Source organism: Aphis gossypii, chromosome 3 (assembly GCF_020184175.1).
Source record: "Aphis gossypii isolate Hap1 chromosome 3, ASM2018417v2, whole genome shotgun sequence".
NCBI lineage: Eukaryota > Metazoa > Arthropoda > Insecta > Hemiptera > Aphididae > Aphis > Aphis gossypii.
Window position 1 is genome coordinate 9,359,609 of NC_065532.1, and position 27,148 is coordinate 9,386,756.

At 34.2% G+C, this 27,148-nt stretch overlaps 2 protein-coding genes across 2 annotated transcripts; one reads left to right on the plus strand and one right to left on the minus strand.

Annotated features, from left to right (window-relative positions):
• The first annotated feature begins 510 nt into the window (after positions 1 to 510).
• LOC114122577 (tubulin beta chain-like) lies at positions 511 to 22,869 on the plus strand. Its single transcript, XM_050204037.1, has 6 exons — positions 511 to 789; positions 15,303 to 15,411; positions 19,685 to 19,929; positions 21,157 to 21,716; positions 22,275 to 22,599; positions 22,672 to 22,869. The coding sequence occupies exons 1-6, from the start codon at positions 733 to 735 to the stop codon at positions 22,735 to 22,737; spliced, it is 1,362 nt and encodes a 453-aa protein (XP_050059994.1). The 5' UTR covers positions 511 to 732; the 3' UTR covers positions 22,738 to 22,869.
• Positions 22,854 to 26,833, minus strand: LOC114122576 (uncharacterized). The gene is made up of 6 exons (XM_050204036.1): positions 25,944 to 26,833; positions 25,544 to 25,838; positions 25,206 to 25,460; positions 24,521 to 24,793; positions 23,487 to 24,010; positions 22,854 to 23,409 (listed from the first exon to the last, which is right to left on the minus strand). The coding sequence occupies exons 1-6, from the start codon at positions 26,243 to 26,245 to the stop codon at positions 23,091 to 23,093; spliced, it is 1,968 nt and encodes a 655-aa protein (XP_050059993.1). The 5' UTR covers positions 26,246 to 26,833; the 3' UTR covers positions 22,854 to 23,090.
• Positions 26,834 to 27,148: the final 315 nt, after the last annotated feature.

A 27,148-nucleotide genomic window follows, 5' to 3' on the forward strand; every position in this document is an offset into this window, starting at 1 on the left:
GGTTTTAGGTAAGTATTATAGCAATAGTATTATGACTATATAGTTTGACTTTTGTGCCAGTGGATTGTCGTATTATTATACATGTACTATATATTTTGCTGATAATATGTAACAACACGTATTATCAAGAATATAAAAAACTAACCTTATCAGCCAATATCGTCTGAAAACGTTTAAAGTATATATATAATTAATATAATATAATAATATGCATATTATGGCATTAATTGCAAAGCTTTAAATCGCTGCCGCAGCATGCATGTGAGTACTTACCTTTATGCAAATCAAGCTGATGAGAAGCCACGTGCAGTACCGTAACAGACGTATAATAATATGTATAAAATATGTATATACGATGATGGGTGAGGAGTGATGGGTTCGCCTTATATATTCTTTACGACGAGCAATTTCTTTTATCATTATAATATATATACATAATTTGTATGTCTGTGTGAGTTTATATAATATAATATATAATAATTTGTACATTGTAAATACAAAAAAAATATATAGTGTTACCACGAAGTATCGGCCGCGCGCGCACTCGGTGGTAGGGGAAACCGTCTAAGCGCCCGGCCGACGAAGTAGTATAACTCGGTCCGGGGGCTCCATTCTTCGGTGCACTCCTCGTCTAGTCGGAAGTCCAAAGGAAGTTAGCAGTAGCAGCCAGCAGCCGAATACATAGACACTATTTACTCTTTGTGAACTTGAACAGCAAATTTTATCAACATCATGAGGGAAATTGTGCACTTGCAAGCCGGACAATGCGGAAACCAAATCGGCGCCAAAGTAAGTCTTAAACGCTTATTACTATAGTCGTCATCCCTGAATACTTGTATAATATAAGGAGTAATACACTTAAATATCTACGCTCATTATTTCAGAAAGTTTTTTCTTTGTTGAAAATATATTAAATTTTTTTATCTATAGTTTAATGCCATTGCAAAACATGGTTTTTGAAAAAATGAGACACACTTTTCAATTGCTATATATGCTCATTTACGTTCAATTAATTAAGTTAATTCGTTCAATTTTTAATTTTTGTTTATCGAAAAATTCTAAAAATTATTTTATTCGGACATAAAATTAAAAATGTTGTCATTCAAATAAATAATAAATTTCAACATTTTTTTTCAAATGATATTCTGCAAGTAATGATTATCAAATTATGTAAAAATAATATTTTCAAAAAGTTAAAACTTTTCTAAATACTAAGTGTCGACACTTAAATGGATATACATACTGTATAGAGTTATTATCGTGCCGTAAATATAGGATTGTTGAAATTTAATTATAAGCTGATCGATAAATAGCCTATGTTTGCTATGCGTTAATTATTTACCTTTTTAATAAAACATTTAGGAAAAACTGTATGTGATTTAAATGGTGTACTTTTTCGGATTTTTCGTATGTTGTAATTTTTTGGTTTTAAAAAACTTAAATTTTGAACATCATCGTCTCATTTTAGTAAACCAATGTGTATTTGGAATTTGACGGTTCAGTGGCTCTTTAAAAGTAGGTATTACCTACTTCCACGTAAATAACACAAATTTTGATCGTTCGGACTAAATATGTATTATTACTTGTTGAAAAAGTACCTATATATACCTATATTATATATACATAAAGTATTAACTCAATTTTTTTTACGTTCAAGTAAACTTTTTTTTCAATGACTAGGTTTTTGAGTCATCATATATTTTCAAACAGACAGTTTGTCAAATCAATATTCTTTCTTATAATCCCCAACGTTTCCTCGTTGTAACATATCCGGTTTCAACGATGATTTATCGGTTTAGCTTTAGCGTGTCGAAATCATCAAAAGAAACTGTGAAACGTTGGTCAAATGTTATTCTACTTACAATAATAATATTATTAACTTATCTATAATTAGGACTGTGAATTTAATTCTCTTTAATAAATAACCCTAAAAAAGCAGTATCAAATGCAATAAAAAAAGAAACAAAAAAGGTAAAAAATATAAAATAAGTTTCAAAATAATTAAATTCGTCTTATAATAATTTAAATTAAATGCAGTATTATGCTATAAATGTACGGGACTATAGTGAAACATTACATGAACATTTGTTTCCCCAACTGATTTACTTTGAAATTTTTGAAATCTCAGTGCCAAAATATTTTTGATTTATTTGCATGTTCATTTATTTGTGAAACTTTTTTATAATTACTGAGAGATTTTAAGCTTCCAAAGCTCCACTTATTTGCACTTATAATTTTATTCAAACATAATCTATATTTATAGTATATACAAGTATACTGCAGCACACAAATAAATAATAATGGTCATACATTTAACAACTCTTAAATCGCCTAGCTACTTGTAGATAAAATAATAATATTTTAATAAATTAATAATCGCCACAGCGATAAGACTAAAGCGGTGACGGCGGTTTAATTCATTTTTAAACGATGCTATAAGCTCGTTCTTATTATAATTTTATGCGTATAATATTACGGTTTTAGGTATTTCGATTTTATAAACACGGTCTGCCGGAATCTATCGCCGTTGGTCACTATATTATACATATTGAACGCGATAATACGACATTCCTGTTGCAGTTCATAATATTTTATATTATTTGATCGTATATGTTCCTACTCCTTAAGTTTGATATAAAAATGCATAATAATTTATGATCGCCTATCCCATGATCGTTCGAAACGATCAGTGTACACAAAACCGCGACCTTTGTGTGCCTTGTCTGTACAATAAACGAAACACTGTCTCGTCACACTGTATATATATACTAGTAGGTAGCCCATGTATAATAATATGTATGTATGTATGTATGTACTTTGTAAACAATATAAATAAATGCTAGACAGATAACGACGGCGCCACGACAGTTCGTCAGCTAATATTGATATTATAATACGAATATAATGTCCGCACACGCATCGCTTTAATATTCAAATAAATTATTATAATTTACAATAATAACTAGAGCTCGAATTTTATAAGTATTTTCGACTATTGTCCAAGAACATAAGAAATACACGCGCGGCGTTAAATTTGCGAAGTTATAATCTATAAGAACGTCTAAATATTATGTAATATAATATGCAAAATATGCACGGAAAACCTTTTGATATTTCATTGATTAAGTCGTGAATGAATTTATAGCTTGCCTAGAAAAAGGTATATCCAATAATCAAAACAATGCAACAAAGTTCGATCCCTACCAATCATAATGATTTATGTAGATTTAATACACGATCTATGTAGGCACAACAACCGCGGCATCTTAGTCGTGATCTGACGTGGTTAGGTTTTGTGTGAAAATTCGATCGAAATTGTACTTATACAGTGTAATAGGTATAGTATACCATTTATATCTACATTTTATAATATGTTGTGCGCGGCGTTATGCATCAGCGTTGTCGTGTTCGGGGAGAGTCGAGTTTTTTTCTTATTTTCTCTCTGTAAATCATTATTACACATACATATCATATTATATTATTGTAATATATTTCCGACAGATCTTCGTGGCGTGGCGCACGCGTATACAAACGTAATTTTTTAACGACGACCGCAGCAGAAATCTATACAATATATATATATATGTATATGTATATATACACGTTGTAAAATAACGACGTAAAGACACACTGCAGCGTATTCATACATACATATTATTATATTATAATTTATAATATTTAGGGCGACGGAAAAGTACCTTATATACAAGTTCACTGGAGATAATTGCACCTTTTCGGACACGCGCGATCTGGATTTCCGGAATTCGAACGGTAACCGGTCCCCGGCATCGTCTATAATATATTATATCGTTATTATTATTATTACATTTAGGTAATAATCACATTACAATCGGGTTTCGCGGTGCAGCATCAGCGTCATAGCGGTCGTCTTTGCGGGTGCAGCGCGCGCGTCCGCCTATTGTGTTTGCAGCGAGTGCATATTATAATGTATGTTATTCTTCCCTCGACTCGCCTGACGATACCAATAAATAAATATTATATATTATACATTATTCCGCCGACCCCGTTTTCGGAATGGTTTAAAATAATTTATATTATAATATATTCTTCGCGACGACAAACGGCGACGGTCGAACTAAAAAAATAATAAAAAATTGCATTTTCGCGTTTGTACCGTTACGCCACGCATACAATATACGATTTATATACGTATATATATATATATATGTACGTATTATCATTATTTTGTTCGCGGCGGCTGCGGAGATTCACACACGCACACTGTATATAAAATATCGTCATTGTATGCACGACGGTGCTGTTGAAGAAGCTACATCAGCAGCAGCAGTGCAGGACGAACAGACCCTGACAAATCGGTAGAATATTATTTTAACAATGCCACGCTCCCATATAATATAATATTATTTTATATTATATCGAGCACAATAGTCTCGGATCGGAGCAAACTCTGTACACGCATTATAACACTACACGTAAATACATGGTGTATATATTTTATACACATAGGTACCCACATAAAATCTACAGGTACGGGTATCTATGCTCCGTGAACGCATCGCCGGCGAGAAGATAAGTTCAATGTTCTGCGCACGTATTTCACGATGATATTAATATTATGACGTACGTCGTCGTCGTCGTCGCTGTCTTCGTTATTATAACACTCACACATATACATACACATTTATATATATATATAAATAAATATACACATGGTATAAGTATGACGGTGAATGTGCGCGAGGTAGGTAATGCTTAGGTTTTTATTATATTGTTACACACACGTCGTATCGCCCCGGCGAGATCCAATACGAGTACCTACATAGAACGTACTCGTTAAAAGCCGAAAAAAAAAATTCGGTTTTTTTTTTTAATTTAAAAAAAACCATATACATGCCTATACAATCGCCGCTGTTTATAGTGCTGCACGACGTCCGCGGTTTTATTATAAAGCGCTTACTATACGCTACACAACGAGCATTGTGTATTATAATCCTATCCGTATAAGAGGTACCTATCTGTAGTCTATACACCATGTACATAATAATACTATAAACTATTGCAGGGCTGCAGTATGTTTCTAGGAGTCTTTTCCTTTTCTATATGTAATACTTAAATATAGTTATTATGATTCACATGCTCACCCCCATTTGACTATTTTTCTTTTAATAATGATGCATTTATTTACATTTTTTTAAGTATATTTAAGGACTCTATGTTTAAAAACTTTTTTTCTTCTAACACGGATCAAACTTTCTCAGTGTTTATTGTTAAATAAAAGCAAATTACTTGTTTTTCAAATGTTATGTTCTTATGTTATAAATTGAGATTTTATTGAGTCGTTCTTGAGTTGTTTAACTTTATGTACCTAGGCATTAACGATAGTAAAAATTATAAATGAAAATGGATTGGCTGGTTATGATAATTCGTAAAAGCTTTTCAAGTATATAACTATAAACGACTATCGGAAACCTTTCATTTGAATTTTGAAAAAAAAAAATTATTTTCTCAACAATTTATATTAAAATAGGCATTATAGTTCTTTTTGATAAAAAGAAATTTGTTAGTTTGTATCTCCTCAGGGCACTCGCGATGATCATCGCGCGCAGCAAACGCACTAGTCTTTGTCACGGTGTTCAATAATCGATTGTAATCTTCTATTACCTAAGTAATTATTTTCCCTATAAAATATTATATTGTCATCGTATTGTGATAACTCTTTTATATATTATGTGGGTAACATCATATACAATTCATAAATAACTCGCATATTATGTGCTCGAAAACGAGAAGCGAGCGATACGTATAATATTGTCACGTTTATACTCGAATATTCTGATTGTGTACTGCGACGCGCCAACGCGGGCATTATATTGATGCATAGCATAATAATATTATTATAATATACGTAGCCAGCGATTACGCCGTGATTTGCGGTAATATTCGTATTGTACATTATGTCGTGTCATTACTCATTTCAGTGGATATTTTTTTCCATCATTATACTACAATTTTAATACGACGAAAACTCGAGCATACACAGCAACTTCTATATTATTTCCGTTGTGATGGCGACAACGTTTTTGCGTATAAACGATGAAACAAACGAGCAACACAAATTTGAATCTAACATAACATAGTACATCGAAAAAAGAAGTATAAAAAAAAGTATATAGATGTATATCAAATTTTAAATCTTAATGATTTTGCATAATTTACGTAAAAATAAACTAAAATACTAAATGCAAGTTCAAAATAATTAAAAATTGACATTTTTAGAATTTCCATAAAAAATTATTTATAAAAAAAAAATTAATTAACTCGAGTATTTATTTATTTTATGTTAGGAGAAAACTCATTTTACAAATTATAATTAACAGTAGTGAAATGATAAGATATTATACACATAATGATGTACAAAAGTATAATTTTCCTATAATAATTATGCACGAAAATAAATCCTAATTAAGGTAACTTATCTAATCTATGATCGTAAAAACATATTTATATACAGCGTGTACTATATACACTGCAATGTTTAAAAATACGAAAAGATACTAAATTTTTCATTAAGTCGAACGATTTTATAAAAGCTTATTAAAATGTAAAGAAAATGCAAAATAAAAGTTTCAAAACGTTGTCATATGGTCAGAACTTTTTGCTAGCTAAGATATAGTTCCGAACATCTCGAGCTCAACTTATTTGCTACAGATTCGTAGATCTATTTTAGACATAAAAAGTACATGTACGATGTACTATAAATAATAAATACACGCCTATACACTCGGAGCCTCAGACGAGTACAACGACCGTAATTATCGTATATTATACTTTCTCGGGATTCACAGCCGAGTGTATATATTATTATTATAATTTATATTGTAATCGCATGTACCGCACGCAGTGTACACTGTACCTACTACCTAGATCGGAAAGATCTAATCTAAAAGTCTGATCAGAAATCGTTCCGGACCGAAAGGCGAAGAGTCGTTATACACGCTGCAGTTTTGTATTATCGCAATAAATCGACCAACTCTACGCACAACATAGATCTTTAGCGTGTTATATAGACACTAATTTCACCTCCGGCTACAAAGGCTCTATAGCTATGTAATATTTACTTTAAAATTGTGTATAGGTACCTATTTATTTTATATATTTTTTAATTTGTTTTTTTTTCGGATTTGTTTGTTTGCTTTAAAAATTTAATTTAATTTACATTTGCCGACGGTCAGGTCCGCGCAGGCGGATTCCCGGGTCTTCAGAAATGTTGCGTTCAATCCTACGTGGAGTTATTTCTGGTATTCTATCGTACGTTATAGTAGGTATATCTGGTATATAGCATGAAGATTAAAGATATTTTCACTCTTCGTGTGGTATACCTTAATATACTATATACAACAGCAAAATATGCATCTATCACGGGAACGTAGAACGCAGTTTATTTCAACCGATGGCAGATTTTTACCGTAGCTCGTGCAACATTATCGTATAAATAACACCTCGTCGTGCGCTAGACGGCCACTGTGATGTGTCGGCGAATGACTATTATTGGGACTTTAGTAGTGTTTAGAGAAAAAAAACACCGACCGCGTGTGTCGAAAAGATAAATGGACCGACAGTTTTCGAGTGCGACGACGTATAAGTATACTTTTTAATAATATTATACACACACAAATCCGTCGTCAGACCTGCAGGTCGGTCTGGAGTGCATCAAAAGGACCGAAATAAACATTGCGTGCACACACACACACACGCCATACGAAAAGTCTTTCCTGACAGCGTTCCAGACGAGTCCCCTGGAATGTTTATTTTTGGTCTTTCCTCTGGAACGCGAGCGCGTAGAACCTATACGGGATAGATATAATTATGTGACTCGTCGTCGCCGCTGCCAATTATTTTATTTTTACATCTTAAAAAGGACCAAGAGACACTTCCGCCGCCACAAACAGCACGCACGTACACATCTCCTCCTAATAATAATTGTTACACTGCACATGTTTGACGTTTGAACGCGTAATATTATTATAAAGATATTAGGCATAATGTATGTTATCATACGCTTTAAACACCGCCACAACATCGGGGGCTGTTGCTTCCACGCCAGATACGTTTGAGTATATTATAATATAATATTATTATGCCTAATACAATTTCAAGTTTAATCGACCCGGTGTAGAGGTCGATTACATATTGGTCGTAAATAATGCGTCGTTATAATAGTAGCAATATTATATTTTAGTACATTAGAGTTTCAAATATTTTAATACTACTAGTAGGAAACGGGAATAGTACATAAATTAAATAGTAATCAATACATAAAACTATAACACAGTAAATATAAATAATTAATTAATTAATTGCATGAACGGTTATGTTTAGATATTTGATAAACTTCGGTCTGTTTTGTTCTACATACAAGTCATACTTATTAATAATTCATTAAATTGTAATAAAATTAACATATCATTTTAATATCATTTAGTTCAAACTATTTATTTATTTTTTTTTAATCGTAAACCTCTTCTAATCTTAGTAAATTATTTATATATGACGTACTTAAAATTGTTTTATTTTTTTTCTTCTTCTTTATACATTTGCGGACTTTAACGTTAGATCATATGTTATACGAAAACTATTGTTGGCGATCTATTCATGGTAGTTATAACTTATAACATATTTTAACTTAAGTTGAAATACTAAAATCCATCGTGTACAGATGTAAGTGCGTGTTAATTAATATGAAGTAGAACGTCTAAGAATAATTATTTATACCAATATTATATAAGATATTGTGATTTAAACGATTTAAATATATGTATATATAATTGTATACAAAATGATATTTTTTGTGGGACGATATTATATTTTATATAGATTTGAAATGCTTGTTAAAATATTGGTAATTTTACGGTGCCTAATTATGATAATAATTTGTATATCAATTTTTTATTAAGCGAGTTCAAGAGATTAGCACTGTTTATATATAATATAGATATATGTAGACCATATAGCTCAGTAGTAACATACTATAATATCATACTTAGTTTATACAATTATACCCTCTGTGGCTCTACAGCTGATTTATGATTATTATACAGTCGCCACTGATTATTATTATACATTACATATCGGTACGGACATTTTTTTTTATAGCCTCCCACGCACATGTTCGCGGTGTTACACCGTTTACCTCGGTAGAACATTTAGTAGGAAAAACAATTTAAACCGTACGATTTACAGTAACCGCTCGTTGGCGCTTATTAAATACGAGTACGTTTTCCATCTCGTCGCGTCCAAAACCCGATCTTATCCTCGGATGTAGGTAACAATATAATTTATGTATAAGTGTACACGTAGCGAATATATTGATGTCGAGTGTCGAGTGTATGCATAATATATATGTATATATATATAATATCTGGTAAATTATGAAGTCGTGTACAAAGAACACGCTGTTTACCTAAACGCGTTCGGATTTTTTTTTTTTAGTTTTTTTATTACCTTATTCTGCTGCGGTCTTTGCAGTTTGAATTTTTAATTTTTCGCGCGTCACCGATGTTGCATCGACGGTCCGGTTACTTTTAAATATAAATATTAAATTTATATTTATATATATACGTGTGTGTGTGTGTGTGTGTGCGTGTATACATTCGCTGTTATTAAAAAAAATAATAAGTCGATGAGTGTTTTTTTCTTTAAAAAAAAAAATAATAATAATTTTATAATTGTACACGCTTCGGTTCTAATCCGTTACACTGAAGTGGTACAGACCGACAAACCGTATCATATTTATATATTTTAAACTTTACACATACTGCGTATAATATGCATTTCAAACTCTCGTTTATATCTACTCGCATCGGATAATATTATCAAAAATTACACAGGATATTATGCACACCTACGCGCACACGAAGGATACAAATAAAATAATAAAATCCTGCGCCGGACTACTGCTGTATAATCAATACTATACATAAATATATCATTATATTGTGTTCGCGTATTATCGAATTATTAATTCGACATTCCCTCGGTGCAGAGATTATAATGTTGCAACAGTCAAGTGATTAGCATGCAGTTATTTTATTCGTTGCTGCAGTATTCACAAAATTTCGTATTCTTCTAGTCAATCTCGTAAAATGATTATAAAAAAAAAACAGGTATTGTCGTAAATATTTTAAATTCTCACAGGAGTGGAAATGAGTTATTATTATTATTTTTTTTAAATTTATTAGCACTCTGCGGTCGATGGTAAACGATTAGGAGGTAGATATATATATATATACTTTTTATAGTATATACGTATTACGTATTATGATATATTAAATAGAAACTACGATTGAAAGAATGTCTGTGCTCGCGCGGCTGGCGTAGTGAAAAATGGACGTAGAAATAAATATCATACACTCTTATCGTGTCACGATACTTATTGAGTATACTTACTCGTATTCACTGCACAACTATACATACTTGTAAGTATATAATATACGTTGTTTTGCACGTGTATCGTGTGGTAATCGTAGATTTTCGAGAAAATCACTTACCGAGTGCGCAGTTATGTATCAACTATACGTATACTGTTGTAACCGTGTAAATCTTATCAGATTTTATTTTTTTCACAGACCCATTCTGTGTCGCCACGCGTATCATTATTGTGCGAACAACTAATCCGAATGTATATATACACACACGCAATACACGAAAATGTATACCTTTTTAAGTATGTCTGCGTATGTAGCCGATGACTAACGTGATAATTCAAAACGTACGCTATACATGTATATAGGTACTACACTTGCCACTTATACGGCCAATCCCTTAAAATGATATGATTTTCAATTTCCTGCGGGTTTTAGTGGTCTCTACTATACATAGTGTTATTATAATATAGCCATATTATAGGCTACGCGTGTAATACAATATGTGCAGTAAACATGTCATGCCGTCATGGGTTTTTAGGTTTTTATGGTTTCCAAAAAATGTATCACCCACCGCTATTGAAGTACACCATCTACAACAGATTGTCAAAATTAAATAAATTCAAACGACTGCAATCTTTAAACAAAACCTAAGCGCCTCGTCGGTTCGATATAAAACTGTACTTAAAAGATTTGTATACATATATATTAAAATATTGCTTCAAAGTCTAAAATAAAAATTAATATAATACATAATCATTATATTAAATACCTTTCTTTGAGTGGTCGTAAATAATAAATTCCAACTATTCGTGTCCTGCTTAGTTTGTATATAAAATGTGTATAAACAAAAATATTGGCCGGGTTAAGTGGGTTATTATTATTTTGTGTTTACAAAACAGTTTATAATATGAGTGCTGCACTACTGCAGTGTTTATGTACATTCGAGGTTGGTTTCAAATAAGAAGTCATAAATTAATATAGCCACTAGACCTTAAAATTGAAATTTAAATAAAGAGTAAAAATGTGCCATACCTAGTCGAATAGTTAAGTTGTGTTTTGAAACTATATAATGTTACGTCTTTTGTGACTTTAGTAATACATATTATACTTAGTTATTCACATCACGATATAATATATTGATATTTAAATGTATATGATATACGTCAGCTTACATTATTATGTAACTATATAGGTAAATTAATATTGTAATACTATAGTTTACAGATCGCGCGAGTATAAAATAAACGTAAAAATGCTTGTTAAATGTTATCTGAATTTGTCATATCATCTTCAACTGTTCGAATTACGCACGACTATTTTTTAATATTTTTCCCTGCGTGTATATATTTTATTAGTCATACTGCAGACAAAGTCAATTGTAAAATATGTATGTAATCGATTTCAATCGTAAACAATTTAAACCGGCTTCGAATATCCGCAAAACGGTTGTAAGAAATAAAGAAAAAAACGATTTTAAAAATACCTACATGAAAAAAAAATCAAATTAATATAGTCGTTATAACCGTTCGTTTACCTGCGCATATATTATGATCTATAAATAGCTAATAGGTGTCTCCGCGTGTACCACCTTCATATACACATATTTTATGAATTTAACGTTAATGTCAGACTCGTTTAGCGCACGCAGGTCATCATCGTGTGTATGTAAACGAATAAATGCAGTACTGTCAAAACTCAAAACGGCGGTGTGTGGCAGTCGGGTACGGGTAGATCGTTAAAAAAAAAACCATATCATTACAAGCCGCCGAAACGTTTACGTTTTTTTCCCCGCAAATAATAATAATAATACCTATGCTATACGCGTGCCTTGTACGTCGCACACCATCGCCCCAGCCCGCATATAATAGTGTTTTTGCATGTGAAGTCGAATTTCCACACGACGAACAAATTGAATAACGCAACTTTAAAAATGTGCGCACAAATTATACCATCAAACTGTACGCGTCAAAAACACTGCGCACGAAACACCTCTGTTATATTATTGTTATATAGTGGCTCGTGTGTCGGACAGGTATATTACAATAGTATGACGTGTAGAATGATCTGTTAAATTGGTCGCAGTAATTTTCTCGTCTAAAAAACGAATGTTTATCGATAAATACTGAATTTACTATTTGCGTTCGGGATCTATTATATTATAATTTAGCTTGCTGCAATATTATGTATACGAATTAGTGTTAAATATTAACGGTATATAATCCAAAAATTTCAGGAATTTTTTTTAAACGATTTCATTGTTCTATATTATGCACGTATAAGTGAAATTCGTATGACAGTTGCAGCTGCAAAATGATAATATACATATATTGTACAGTGCATCAAACTCATGAGGGAATCTAGTATAATTTTTTACAAGTACCTCAATTCGTATTCGTAGTAATAAACCTCATTTCTCGTATTAATGGGTGAAGTCTACGCGTGCAAGTTATAAATAAATGAATACACTCATTTGGCGTTTTACGCGCGTGTTTTATTTATTAATTTATTTATCATAAGCCGTCGGAATTAATAATAATAATAATAATTATAGTGTAAACTCACGCAGTCAACGCTGCGTATCCCGGGGACACCGTCGTACGTTATTATATTATCACGGTCTGGTGTTTACGAATGCGGCCGATTTGGTGATTTACGCTCAAGATTGTTGATATCTATATGCGAAAATCAGAGCGATTGTAAATCTACCGGTACGGGTTTTTGAAGTATAAAACAAAAACTTATAAATTCCACCGGTGCTCATTTCCGACCTATACAAATTAACGTTAATTCCACCAATATTTTTTTTTTCAATTTTATTTTATTGTTTTAAATTTTAAGTTAAGATTAAATTTGATTAGACACATATTTTCCTTCGCCCCATATTAATTAGTACTCAATATCCATGTGACACATTACCAATTTTATTACTTTAATATTTAATTTTTTGTTATTTTGATGATTAGTTGCTATACATTTATAAAGTTGGTGAAAATTGGTCATATATAGTTAACAATAATATTTTAGTTTTAATTAATTTACTTTTTATTAAAACAATATTATATTATATTGATTGTACCTATAATTGCGTGTAATTTTTTAAACCAATTTGAATATTATGTACCTATATACCAATGTATTATTTAAGATATAAGTAGACTAAAATATGACGTATAAATATTATTTTAGAAACTATGTGTTAGAGCTTTGCATGTAGGTACACCGCCGTTTTTAGGTATAATATCATTCGTTAACAATTCACAAAAAAAAGCATTGTCATTTTAAAATAGGAAGTTATTATATCGCCACAAGACGCTCCTTATTTCTTAAATGTATAAAAATAAAACATCTCGAAAATTTATGACATTAACGTATACGAATTTTGAAAATTGAAATATGAATAAATGCGTTATAATAATTTACGATAATGGCGGTGAACATAATCGGTATATAGTGAATCACCCCATGTTGCGCATTCCTATCTATGCACTCGAAACGGTTTTCGACGGAAATACGCACTCATCACTTGAGCGGCATATCATTATATCTAATGATTTCTCGACTGTTATTTGCAAACAAAATGTATAGATATATTAACAACAACAACAATAATAAAACACGGTGTAGGTACTTACGGGTTTTACGCGTTTCTCGCGCATTAGTCGTTACGGCTCCGGCGGCGGCGGCGAATCCATTCCGTCAAAATCACACGAAATTACTTCGTGCCACGACGGTCGGTATAATATTATATTCGTAGCCGGTATACGCCATCCGGAAACGGGAGTTATTAAAAAGTCGTTTAACGGGCGCTTAAAGTCATCTCAGAAGGGGGTGGTCGCGCGTCGTCCGTGGGAACCGGAACCGGTTTCCGCGGTCATCGGTAAACGGTATACTACGAACTTTCCTCCATATATAATAATAGTAACATATTATAATATTGTACGGTAGGAGTGATTTTTAGCCCTCAAAATATTGCCGTTTTAACATTTAATTATACATATAGCTATAGCCGCGAGCCGTTGAAAAATCCTAATTTATAATGTTTTTACGCTGTGAATTGTTTTTCACCACGAACCGTCCCACCTCCGATTTATTGTCAGACTTGACAATTTTCACATTGCCAAAACGATTATTGTCGTTCTTATGTAACACAATCGACGTGACGCACGCGTTAAACGCGGGTTTCTGGTCTTATAGACAAAAGACATTACAATGGGCAGATGTGCAATGGTGCGTATAGTATAGCCATCATGGCGCAAATATTAAACAACGATAAACGTAGAAAAGTAGCCTAATCTCACATTGTGCGTTGTGCTAGTATACGTTTGTGATTTTATTTTTCCGAGGGTAGGTACTCGTATTGTAAAATCACTGAAATTTTACTGCAAAACCATTAAAACAAAATTTCATTCTTAGCGTACTAATTCAATTTTGTACATAATATAATATTATATATTGAGTATTTTGGTATGTACCATAAAAACACATTTTGTGTTAGAATAAATCGTTATGGAGAAAAATTATATTTTCAAATCGAAATCACCCGAACTCCCGTCATAAGTTTATTCTCCTCAAATACTCGGTTTGCTGCAGGTTACGAATTACGAAAATATAACGAACAATTTTTGCGCACGAATCGTGATATTATTATATACAATATAAGAATACAACCCTGCTGCTAAGCCGCTAATAAGAGAGATGTCGTAAATTTTCCACTATATAATAAACTCATAATGCAAATACACAGTTTTTTTTTTACCACAACATATTATTACAACATTAAATTTACAGGATTTGACAAGTTTTTCGTCAATTCCTATACGTACAATAATCGTATACGTCGTATACACGTGTCAAAACGTAATACTAATACAGTCACGTGTGGTTTTTTTCTTACAGTTCTGGCAAGTCATATCGGAAGAGCACGGAATCGACTACACGGGATTCTACAAGGGCACGTCCGAACTACAGCTGGAACGCATTAACGTTTACTACAATGAAGGGTCTGGTAAGGCGTTCTTCGACATAATATCTTAACGCTCATAGACGTATATTATAAACTATAAAGATAATATATGTGTGTGTGTGTGTGTGCAATATCATAATATAGAATTTACGAGTATAGGACGTACGTATTTAATATTATCGCCCGGTCCGTCGGGGTTATTCAACGACGAGGCCAATCGACGATAATAATATCGTACATTTTGTACGACGGCTACAGACACTAAATGTATATTACACAGTGTGCATTATACGTGCATCACAATTATTATTAATATAATATTGTATAATATTTACGACGGCGGTCAATGATTATTACTACCGCGTTTTTAAGGCGGAGAACGATGCGGGAGGATCGTGACATCGTGTACCGAGTACACGAGCGTATATTATATGCGTTTAAATACGCGTTGACTACAGCGCGGGCGTATCGTTTTATAATGTTGTTCATTAACGATTTGAGACGAACGATGGTTAAGACTTCTTCGTTGTCTCTATTAAACGCCCTGTATGTATCATTCGCAGTGTGCTGTATCGTCGTTCGTGTTTTGGCGACCGCCCATGGTCCTCTGGCCAACATACCTACCTCCTATACCTTGTAATAATGTTAATACGACTTACCTACCTGTAAATAATTATAATTTAACAAACTCGGCAATCGATTAAAATATTTATCGATCGACCCGTCAACGACCGCACATCTCCGTGCTAACCTAACCGGAAAACACGAATTTGTTGTCCTTATATTATTATACTCGTACGTTCTATACCGGCCGACGAGCAAATGTGAATTTCCAGGCCCGTCAATAATACGTACGTACGTATAGGGATCCGAGCGAACGGTAAATTCATTACAATCACGAAATCGATTGAAACGTTAATAACCATCTGTTTCTCGTTCAGCGGATTCGCGTAGAGTTATTTCTCTGCAGCCTTTAATTTGTTCATGACTTCATCAAGTTTTATACATTTTTTGTTACCTACCTACATTACCTACATGAACTACGGAGACATTAGTGCTCTTATATATTTGTGTTTCAATCATTTTGCCTTTAAAAAAGACAACGGTTACTATTTTGTTAATTAAATATAATTAATATATTTAATAATCACCTATATTATGTTTAGTAATTTTCATTTTCTATATCTTTATTTCATTGTCAAGTTTTCAACACCAACTGAATTATTTTCTTCCTTAACACGATTCGATTGATTGCTGTTATTAAATAGTGTTTCAATATAATCCTCTTGACTTTAGTTTTTATATTTCATCGTAAGTGAATCCCTGTTGGCTGTTGAAGTTAGTTCTGTCCTCGCTGTACAACCAAACATGGCCTCTAGTTAATATTTCTTCAATATTCCCGTTCGCCCGTTCAATTGATCACTGCATCTGTAACGAGGCTTGTGATGCACAATTTTAATGTTATCCCACATTTTATTTATAATTATAGATTTTACAAACTCACGACCATCATCTGAATCTGAATTTTATAAATATATATCAGATTTAAAGCGATTTCTTTAGTCTTATCTGTCTTCAAAGGTTTTAAAATGACAAATCAAGTTACATGATCCTGGTTTACTTATTCATTATAATATTATATCGATAGTTATTGTGGTTTTACGATTTCATTTCAATCAAATCAATTCACAATATTGGTGACCTCTAATTAAATAATATAAGAATATAGAATTGGTTTTCTCACAAGTCCTCTTTTTGGATACGATTGATTTATTTTACAATTATTGCATAAGCCTAAATATTTTATAACTGCCTGTTTTTAACACAGCCATTATCCTATTTCTACCACTATGCCCTATTGCCAAATGTCTCGTGTGAATAAATTCAAACAACTAGTCTACTGTGACGTAAAATAAAAAGAAATCAGTCATTTTCAACTATAGGTTTGATTAATTTTTTTCACTTATTGTCACATCATAATATTTATTTATAAGCCTATTTATTCGTTACCATTTTTTTGTGTTCAATTTTCAACTCTTTTACTTTTTGAATCGTATCGTTATTTTTTTCAGGATTAAAATAAAATATATTGTCGCTTCTCTTTTTATTTTTTTATAATTATTTTGATTGATAAGTACTTAACATTTGTATTAGTGCTCTATACATTAATATTATAATTAAATAAACCTAAAACTTGATAATTTAAATAAACATCTATTTAAATAGTTGACGAATAATATACAACGTATACAATTATTACAAATGATAATAAAATAATAGTCATTTAAATTGTTCGTTTAAATATTTAACACTATCTCGCAGACAACCCACGATGATCATTATGATTTATAATATTAATAAGAAAATTTATTATTTTCAAAAATGCGTTCTATTTTGTTTTAATTATGTTCAATCGATAGTTATTAAATGTACAATTAAGTCTATTTAGGCAGAAGATAAAGTCAATTTATATGTATCTAGATGGCAGATAGCTTGTATCTATAACCTTTTACATCAGTATGACTGAAAATAATTCATACCGATTACAATAATGTCTGTTTATACACATTTTATAATGTGAAAATGTACTTCCATTGTTCCATTTATATATTAAATGTCAACTAAGATGAAAATTTACCAAATACATATTATATTGCCTAGCTATAATAGGCTTTATTTATATTAACTACAGATAAACTAATATTATTATTTTAAATTCGTGTGATGACAAAGAGAATAAAATAAATGTGACGCAGTCTGTCTGCGGTTTGGTACTGTTATATAGTAGGTACTGCTGGTTTCGTGTATTTTTTTCAATTTATTATTTAAAATTTTTACTCTAGTAGAACAATAAAGAGTTCGGTGTACACTGTGGCTGTATATTGGTTATAGATATATTTTGTGAATAGATATTTGTACACGCACTTTAAATTTGTTGAATGTTTAAGTATATATATACAGGGTGATTTATCAAGGAAACATTTTATACAAAACCATTTAAACAAATAAAAATAATTGTTAAATGGAGGTTCACATTTGAAAAACAAAAGATTGTATAGTCACAACTTCACAAGGCACAAAGTTTGCCTACAAGAAATTTCATGATTTTTAAAATATCGTAGAAGTAAATAATATTTAAAAATTTCATTAATCATCAAGATTTGAATAAACTCATAAGTAAATAAAAAATTGGGGTAAGCGTGTGTTTGGTGAATATTACCCTGTATATACGTGGTATGGGAACAATTCTTAAAAAAAATATTTAGCTTATATTAAAATTTTTCACTGCAACTCGTCTTTCTTATTTATATTTTCATCAACCATCGTATAAACACGTTTGCGAAATATTGTTGACTGTTGTATTAATAATAATAATAATAATAATATATATAAATACAATCCAGCAGGCAACAATGTAAAAACAAGTAATTTTTATTGCATTAAAAACTATTTAAACGTAACGATTTATTTAATTTTTCATTTTATTTTATGGTACCTAATACCTATCGAAATAAAAACAAGTTGCAATTTAACTATCAAGTCAAATATCTATGTAGTGATTCATTTTATTTATCGAAGAATAATAATCATATTATGATGGTTACGATTGGCTCTATTAAATTGCATTATTACCGACAGTTTATTAATGGTTTTTATCGTGTAATTTTAAGACGTTTAAAACAACACAACACTTTAATATATATAATAATAAACATTGAATAGTCAATAAATACCTATGTACTTACTCTACTTATTATCAATTGCTATATAGGTAGGTACTTAATAACTACATTCAACAGTGTAACTGCAGAAAAAACTCTGATTCATGATTGTAAAAAATGTTATGTTTGCATATCAATTACAAATAAATCTTATCTTTAACGCGACTAAGTCAAGTCTATGACTAGTTGAGCGTAATCAACTATTTTTGTCCCATATTAACTGATCATCGTCTAAACTTGGCCTCACTATATTTGATCTACAGTATAGGTAATAAGTACGTCAGTACTAGAGATAACATTATGTTAAATATTGCTAAAACTATATTGTAGTTCCCACGAGCACAAAAGAATATGTCGTATCAAAAAAGAATTTGTTTAATACAAGAGTGATACTTGGTAATTGGTATCATTTCACATTTGGTATTTTGAGCAAAAAAAAAAAAAAGAAAAAAGTCGTCAATCACCTTTACATACATACGTCTTATACTCCTATACCTTAAAACAAATTATATGTGACCCACGAATAATTTATATCATAGTATGCCTAATAACGAACAATATAAAATTTACGTTTTACTGGACTTTCTTTCTAGCCGCCAACCGTTCGGAAGGTGGAAAATATGTGCCACGCGCCGTCTTACTCGATCTGGAACCCGGTACCATGGAGTCTATTCGGTCCGGACCTTACGGCGCGCTCTTCCGACCGGATAACTTCGTGTTCGGTCAGTCGGGCGCCGGAAACAATTGGGCCAAGGGCCATTACACAGAGGGCGCCGAACTCGTAGACGCCGTGCTGGACGTGGTGCGCAAAGAGAGCGAGAATTGCGACTGTCTGCAGGTATATAAAACATTTTTTTTTTTAAAAAAAAAAAAACTATAACTTTACTTAACTACATATAATTATTACCAACCAATAAATATTAATGACGTGGCTAAAAAACACCATAGAAGTATTTTGTACCCATTGTATTTCGTGTACATATAAAACTCAGGACGATAAAATATAAATCGAATTTTTATCAACGGACGTACTCGTATTTGCGCGATAATCACATATTTATGATAATGTTGTAACTATTATAGCATGAATCGTAAATAATATGTACTATGTACAAATAAATTATTTATATTGCACGTATAAGTAAATACTATACGTCGCGACGGGGACCAAAGTCTGGAAATCTTCCAAACATATATTATTATACATTAATATATTATACATAATATTTTGCTATATTTAACACGTATAACCATGTGCGATGGTCTCCCGCGTTTATATTATTTATTTTCTTTATGCGTAAATTGTACATACCTACAATGATTTATTTGTTTTAAATTTTTGATCAAGACGTTATAATATTTGTACAAACGAAACTATTTGGGAGATATCAGATATATGTCATAGTTATGCCTTATGCGTATTACTATTATAAACAATTTAAGTTTAAACACGTACCGCGCGCATATATATATATTTATATTCTGACATGTACTAGTAAATTCCACCGGTCTACGGTAACCGATCGCATTTTTATTTACAAATATTGCTGTCGGCATGGACGTATCTAGGATTTCAATCAGGGGGGGGGAATTAAGACAAGATTATAAAAATGCCAATAATAATTATATTGAAAAAAATTGTTTTAATTCAATTTGAGGCGCAGGGGTGGGTAAGTGCCTCCCTGTCCCACCCTCACTACGCCCACGGCTGTCGGTTTATATTATCAATAACATAGGCATTTGATTTTTTAGTGAAGCTTTACGAATTCTGCAGATACTAGAATAGAACATATTTTCTCGTAAAGTCTACAAGCGTTCCAAACTTATGTATTTTAGCGACCCCTGTGAAAATTTAAATTCATATATAAACCTATATTTCCACTTGGCGGTTACGCGTAACAGAACCTCGTATCATCGTCACTGCGGAAGGCGTCGATTTCAAATTTTCTCGAAATTTGTGAGCCCTACAAAAGGGAATCCCTCCCGATTAGCGCTATAAACGTTGTTCGCGATAAAATATAATATCATAACACACAATTACTATAACGTCGTCTGCTGCACACAGGGATTCCAATTGGCGCACTCTCTGGGAGGTGGCACCGGTTCCGGGCTGGGCACACTGCTGATATCGAAGATCCGCGAGGAGTATCCCGACCGGATAATGAACACCTACTCGGTGATGCCGTCACCGAAGGTGTCGGACACCGTGGTCGAGCCGTACAACGCCACGCTGTCCGTGCACCAACTGGTTGAGAACACCGACGAGTCGTACCTGATCGACAACGAGGCGCTGTACGACATATGCTTCAGGACCCTGAAGCTGACCAACCCGACGTACGGCGACCTCAACCACCTTGTGTCGTTGACCATGTCCGGCGTGACCACGTGCCTTCGATTCCCCGGTCAGCTGAACGCCGACCTCCGCAAGCTGGCCGTCAACATGGTCCCGTTCCCCCGGCTCCACTTCTTCATGCCGGGATTCGCGCCGCTCACGGCCCGCGGCAGCCAGTCGTACAGAGCCATGAGCGTGCCCGAGCTCACCCAACAAATGTTCGACGCCAAGAACATGATGGTCGCCTGCGACCCCCGACATGGACGCTACCTCACCGTCGCCGCCATATTCAGGTCAGTATATTATAATATAGGTGGCAAACAACGTATTTGTTTTTTTTTTTTGGGGGGGGGGGGCCCGTGATATCGATAAAAAAAAATGGCGAGGGACCCCTCTCAAAAGCACCTCCAAAGGCTGAATATTCCTATGGACCAAGTATATACCTATATTATTATGATATCGTACCTTGGGATCCTTGATTTTTAGCTGCAAAAAGTAATCTCCACTATGCCTTGTCATCTAAAAACGTCTAGCTCAGTCTTAGAGTAAAATGTATATTTGTTTTTTACTTAGTTATTTCTTCTACCAGTCCTACCTTTAACCCTGCCCGCAGGTGTAATTGCAGACAATAACAACCAACATTTATATATTACTAAAAACGTTTAAATTGATTTGTGATGTTTAATGAAATCGCATTCGATCGACGAGAAATACTTAAATGCCGAGACATGATGTCTTCCCATACGTACAAATGCCTAATATATAGATAACAGATTAGTAAACCGATACTGTAGTTGCATACCACTATAAACCGTTCACACGAATTAATATTTTATGCATTCAATTCGCAGGGGCCGCATGTCCATGAAGGAAGTAGACGAGCAGATGTTGAACGTGCAAAACAAGAACTCGAGCTACTTTGTCGACTGGATCCCAAACAACGTGAAGACGGCCGTTTGCGACATACCGCCATGCGGTCTCAAGATGAGTTCCACGTTCATCGGAAACACTACTGCCATCCAAGAGCTGTTCAAGCGTATTTCCGAACAGTTTTCGGCCATGTTCAGAAGAAAGGCATTCTTGCATTGGTACACCGGCGAAGGTATGGACGAGATGGAATTCACCGAAGCCGAATCAAACATGAACGATTTGATATCCGAATACCAACAGTATCAGGTACGGTTCGATTAATTATTATTTTCTCTACAAGACATTTGATCACCTAACCTTATGTCATATTCATTACAGGAAGCATCTGTGGACGAGGAGTACATTGAAGAAGAAGAAACCGAGGAGACAGACATGTGCGATTAAACTTATTTGTTATTACGCTATAAGTTTCGTCGTTCTAATGTAATCTTAATTTATGTATTTTTTTTTTTATATAGAAACATATTATGTATAATTTCTCTCATTTAAATTATTAAACATTTTGTATTTGATTAATTAAGTTTTGTATTTTAATAGTTTATGATTTATAAATATATATTTATATATTATACATTTTAATCAATAAACGATCTGCGTTTAAAATGCAAGTTATAAATTAAATATAATAATAATAATAAAACATCGTACAAAACAGTATTTACAAAATATTTCATGTATTATAAAGATACCTGATAAAAAAAAACTATCAATTTCACTTAATTTTTAATCAACATGGCTTATAGTTTGGTTTCGTGTCGAGTGGTGAGAGCATTACGATCAGGTAGTCGCAAGGGCCGTGGTGATAAGTTTGGCTGCGAGGTGTCTGACTCATCATCACCAGAGTCCACATCTCCATCACTTGAATTTGTCGATGCAACAAAGTGATCGGAACGTATAGTTTTTCTGGGCCTTACTTTTCTATAGAATTTAAATTCTCTGGGCAGTGTGTAAGAACGTGGCAGTGATATCTGTGAGTCTAGGTCTGATGGCGATTTGTACGATTTATACATCAATGTGAACACTTGGTCATTTGGTTGAGCATTGTTATCTTGAGCGCTAAAAACATGTGATGCTAGTTAATGTTCAACAGTTTACCAAACACCTACATGCAAGTTATAGGAAATAAAACTTACCTATATGGCGGAGCGATCCAATTTTGTTGTTGCAAGTATCCTTGAGGAGACAAAAGTACTTCACCATTTTCAGTCGGTTCCTTTAGTTTGCCTTGCCTAATCTCCTCTTCAATAGCTCGGAGTTCAGCTAGTTGGTTTTGTCTTTTTTCTTGTAATTTCTGCCGGATGTCCACGTGAGAGCTGGCACTCTCGTTTTCACTAGAACCCTGTTGGCTGTGGTTGGACGGTGGCGGTTTGCACCAAAAAGCAACACTATCTCGGCCACTTGTGCCAGACGGTGGAGGTACAAACGTAGTTGGTTTTTTTTTCTTACGCTTTTGCATGGCCGCCACATATGGGTTGGTGAAACGACAGTTGAAAACGCCTGGAATGCCATTATGTACACTTGCTGGTAATGCGCTGTAATACCTCTGGTTTCTCTGCAAGGATGGAGGTGCTTCACTAGCAATAGCTTGATTGTGGTAACCACCTGGCGGTATGTTTTCATAAACACTACTGAAGCTGTGCCTTCTAATAAGATCAGTCTGTTGAATTTAAACAAAAAATAATGTTATTAATAGAGATATGCATATAGTATTAATGAAATACAGACAAAAACTATACTATTGAACATCTGTATATACTAGTATATAAGCCAATCAGTCTTAAAATCAGTAAAAATAGTAGGTAAATTACAAATTTGTAACTGTTATCAAAAAGATAATAATTTCAATATTTACAGTGATACATAATCACATTTAGGTCCATTATTTTTTAGATTTTATAATTTCAATTTAAACTTTTTAATGAACATGAAAACATAAAACTTTATCCAGAATGCATCAACAGAGAAATATCATAAAGCTAATCATATACATATATTAAAAAAAATTGGACAAATAAATTTTGTTTAGTAGCATACGCATACCATACAGGTTACAAGTAGGTGTTGTATGAACTTTCAATAATAGTACAAATACTAATAAATACTATTAATAAAATTAATACACTTTTTTTAGTTATAATATAAACTTTTTAATTAATTGCAGCCTTACCTTGCCATTAGGCACATTTAGTTGATCTTTATACTTGGCTTCTAATGCTAACTTAGCTGTTGAATTGTTACTATTTGTAGCATTACTCAGTCTGCCTCCAGATTCATATTTCAATCTTCTTACATGAAAAAACTGATAATAAATTGCCATGAACACAAGACCACAACAGAACAGGCCAAGAACAATAAATGGTTTGACTGCATCACCACTGCCAATGCTCCACACAAACATGAGAAGAGCGTTTTCTAACGCCATCACCACATAAAACATCAGCTAAAAATATTGAATTAAATTAATAAGCAATTTAGATTATTATTTTTGTAATAAAATAATACTTCAAGGAATGTAACATACATTTTATTTTAAATCAAGAAACAGTTATTAATTACATGTTATACTTTAACACAGTAGATTGATATTCATTAATAATAATAATTACATTTAAAATTAATGTACAATACTTAATAAAGCTTAAAATAATATTAAAAAATTGTAGACAAAGCAAGAAGAAAATTTTGCTTAAAAATACAGAAAAGAGAAAATAATTTCTGGAAAATGTAACAAAAATAATCATGAACATACCTAACAAATTAATTAATCTGTCTATTTTAAAGAAAAACCTAACATCTAAAACAATTTGTGTACCTATACACAATAATATTTACAAACTTCTGCAAGTACATACCATTTTTTCTCTATGATTGTTCTCTAGTAGGTTGACGTATTCAAACGTGAACACAAACGCTAAGAGTGCAAACAAAAAAGCTTTACGCTTGGGAGACATGCGTTCGCCGTGGAACACGTTCTTGGGTGAATGTAACCACAACAGCATCGACAACCAATGTAGACCGAGTACCAACAGCACCCAATACTTGTACATGGCGGCGTAGGCGGTCAAAGAAATGACTCTGGCCCCGACGGTGCCCAAACGCCACAGGAACTGCACAGTGACAACACGACAATCGTTAGGTATATGTTAAACAGTAAACATGGGCACAGTTTGACGTTTAGAGTGATAAATACCTGAAATATGACACCGAGCCAAGTGAGGACTAGCCTGTGGACGTTCTGCATGCGCACGTTCTTGCCAAACGACGCCAGGGCCCAGCACACGCTGACAGTGGACAGCGTGACGGCCACCTTGTTGAGGTCGCGCAGATGCTTGCGGTCGCCGCCGCTGTCCGTCCACAGCAGGTAGGACTGCAACAGCAGCAGCGGCATCGACTCGCAGAACGCGTGCAACAGGCGCAGCATGCACAGGTCGCGCACCTCGAACTTGACGTACCGCAAGTCGACGGGCAGGAACAGCTTAAAGTACCTGAAACGAGGGACGCACGTCAAGCAACCGGCGGTGAACCACCACCCACCTCGGGTGGGCGTACAGAAACAAAAAAAAAAAAAAAAAATGCCGTCTCATGCTCACCTCCACAGGACTCCCAGTTGGACAAAGTGCAACGCCTGCACGGCCGACCGTTTCAGCCGGTCGGCCAGCGTGGACTTGTCGCCGACGGCCCGGGCGGCCAGGTACCAGCGCAGCGACATGGTCTGCTCGACGGTGGCGGACGCCCCGACGAACAACATGGTCAGGACGAACGGCACGTAGCGGCCGTGCGAGTAGAGCGCGTAGCCCATGACCACGTCGAACACGATGTCGCAGAAGTACGCGGCCAGCGAGATGATGTTGAACAGGACGTCGCACAGCGGCAGGAACTCATACTGGGCCATGTGACGACGGTCGCGTGATCATGTTTCTAGTCCGTCGTCGTCGCGGTCGTGACTACGACGACCGGAGACTTTAACGGACGTCGCGCGTCTAAGTCATCGTGACGCCGAATCGGGCTGCTGCAGACGTATGATCATCTCGACGAGAAACGACGGCACGAGAAGTTTTCGGCACCACCGATTTCGCGCGACGTCGACGATGTCGACGATATCGTTCGTCAATAATTCGTTATCGTCTCGGCGGCGGTGGCGGACGTGATGACCGGCTGCGCCACTTACCCGTTGTTGTTGTTGTTGTACGCGCGAAAATACCGACGGCGAAAACAAAGACCGCGGCGGCGACGACGACGATAATATAAACCGCAGACGCGTCGTTTAACGTTTTTATCAACCGAACGGCTCGGGAAGATATTACGACACAACAATAAATCGTACCCGCCCGTTGTCCGACGTTATCCGTTTCGATTGTCCGCGAGAACGATGCTGCGGAGATGTGACGACGAACACGCGCACACGCACAAGCGCATGCACCCGCGAGCGCCGTACTCGCGTCTCGCACGGTCACACGCGCATTCTCGACGGGACGCGCATATTTGCCAACAGGTGGCGGGCCCGGTGATCTGAGAACCCCTGCGACATGGGTAGGAAACTCGGAACGCGTCGCTCGAGTCCGAGTGGTCCGATGACACTGGCGAGTCGTACGCTTCTTCCGTCTGCGTACAACTGTGTATGGCCGCAGCTGTGCTCGGATCGTTGAATAAAGATAAGACTTCCAGTGACCATATATATACCCCTGCACAGCCGGAGTCATTATAATCCTGGTGTCAACGGTACATCGTAGTCCTGCTAGTCCTTCTCCGCGAGCAGTTTGTTTGAGATAACGTAGTTATCTAATAGTCTTGTATT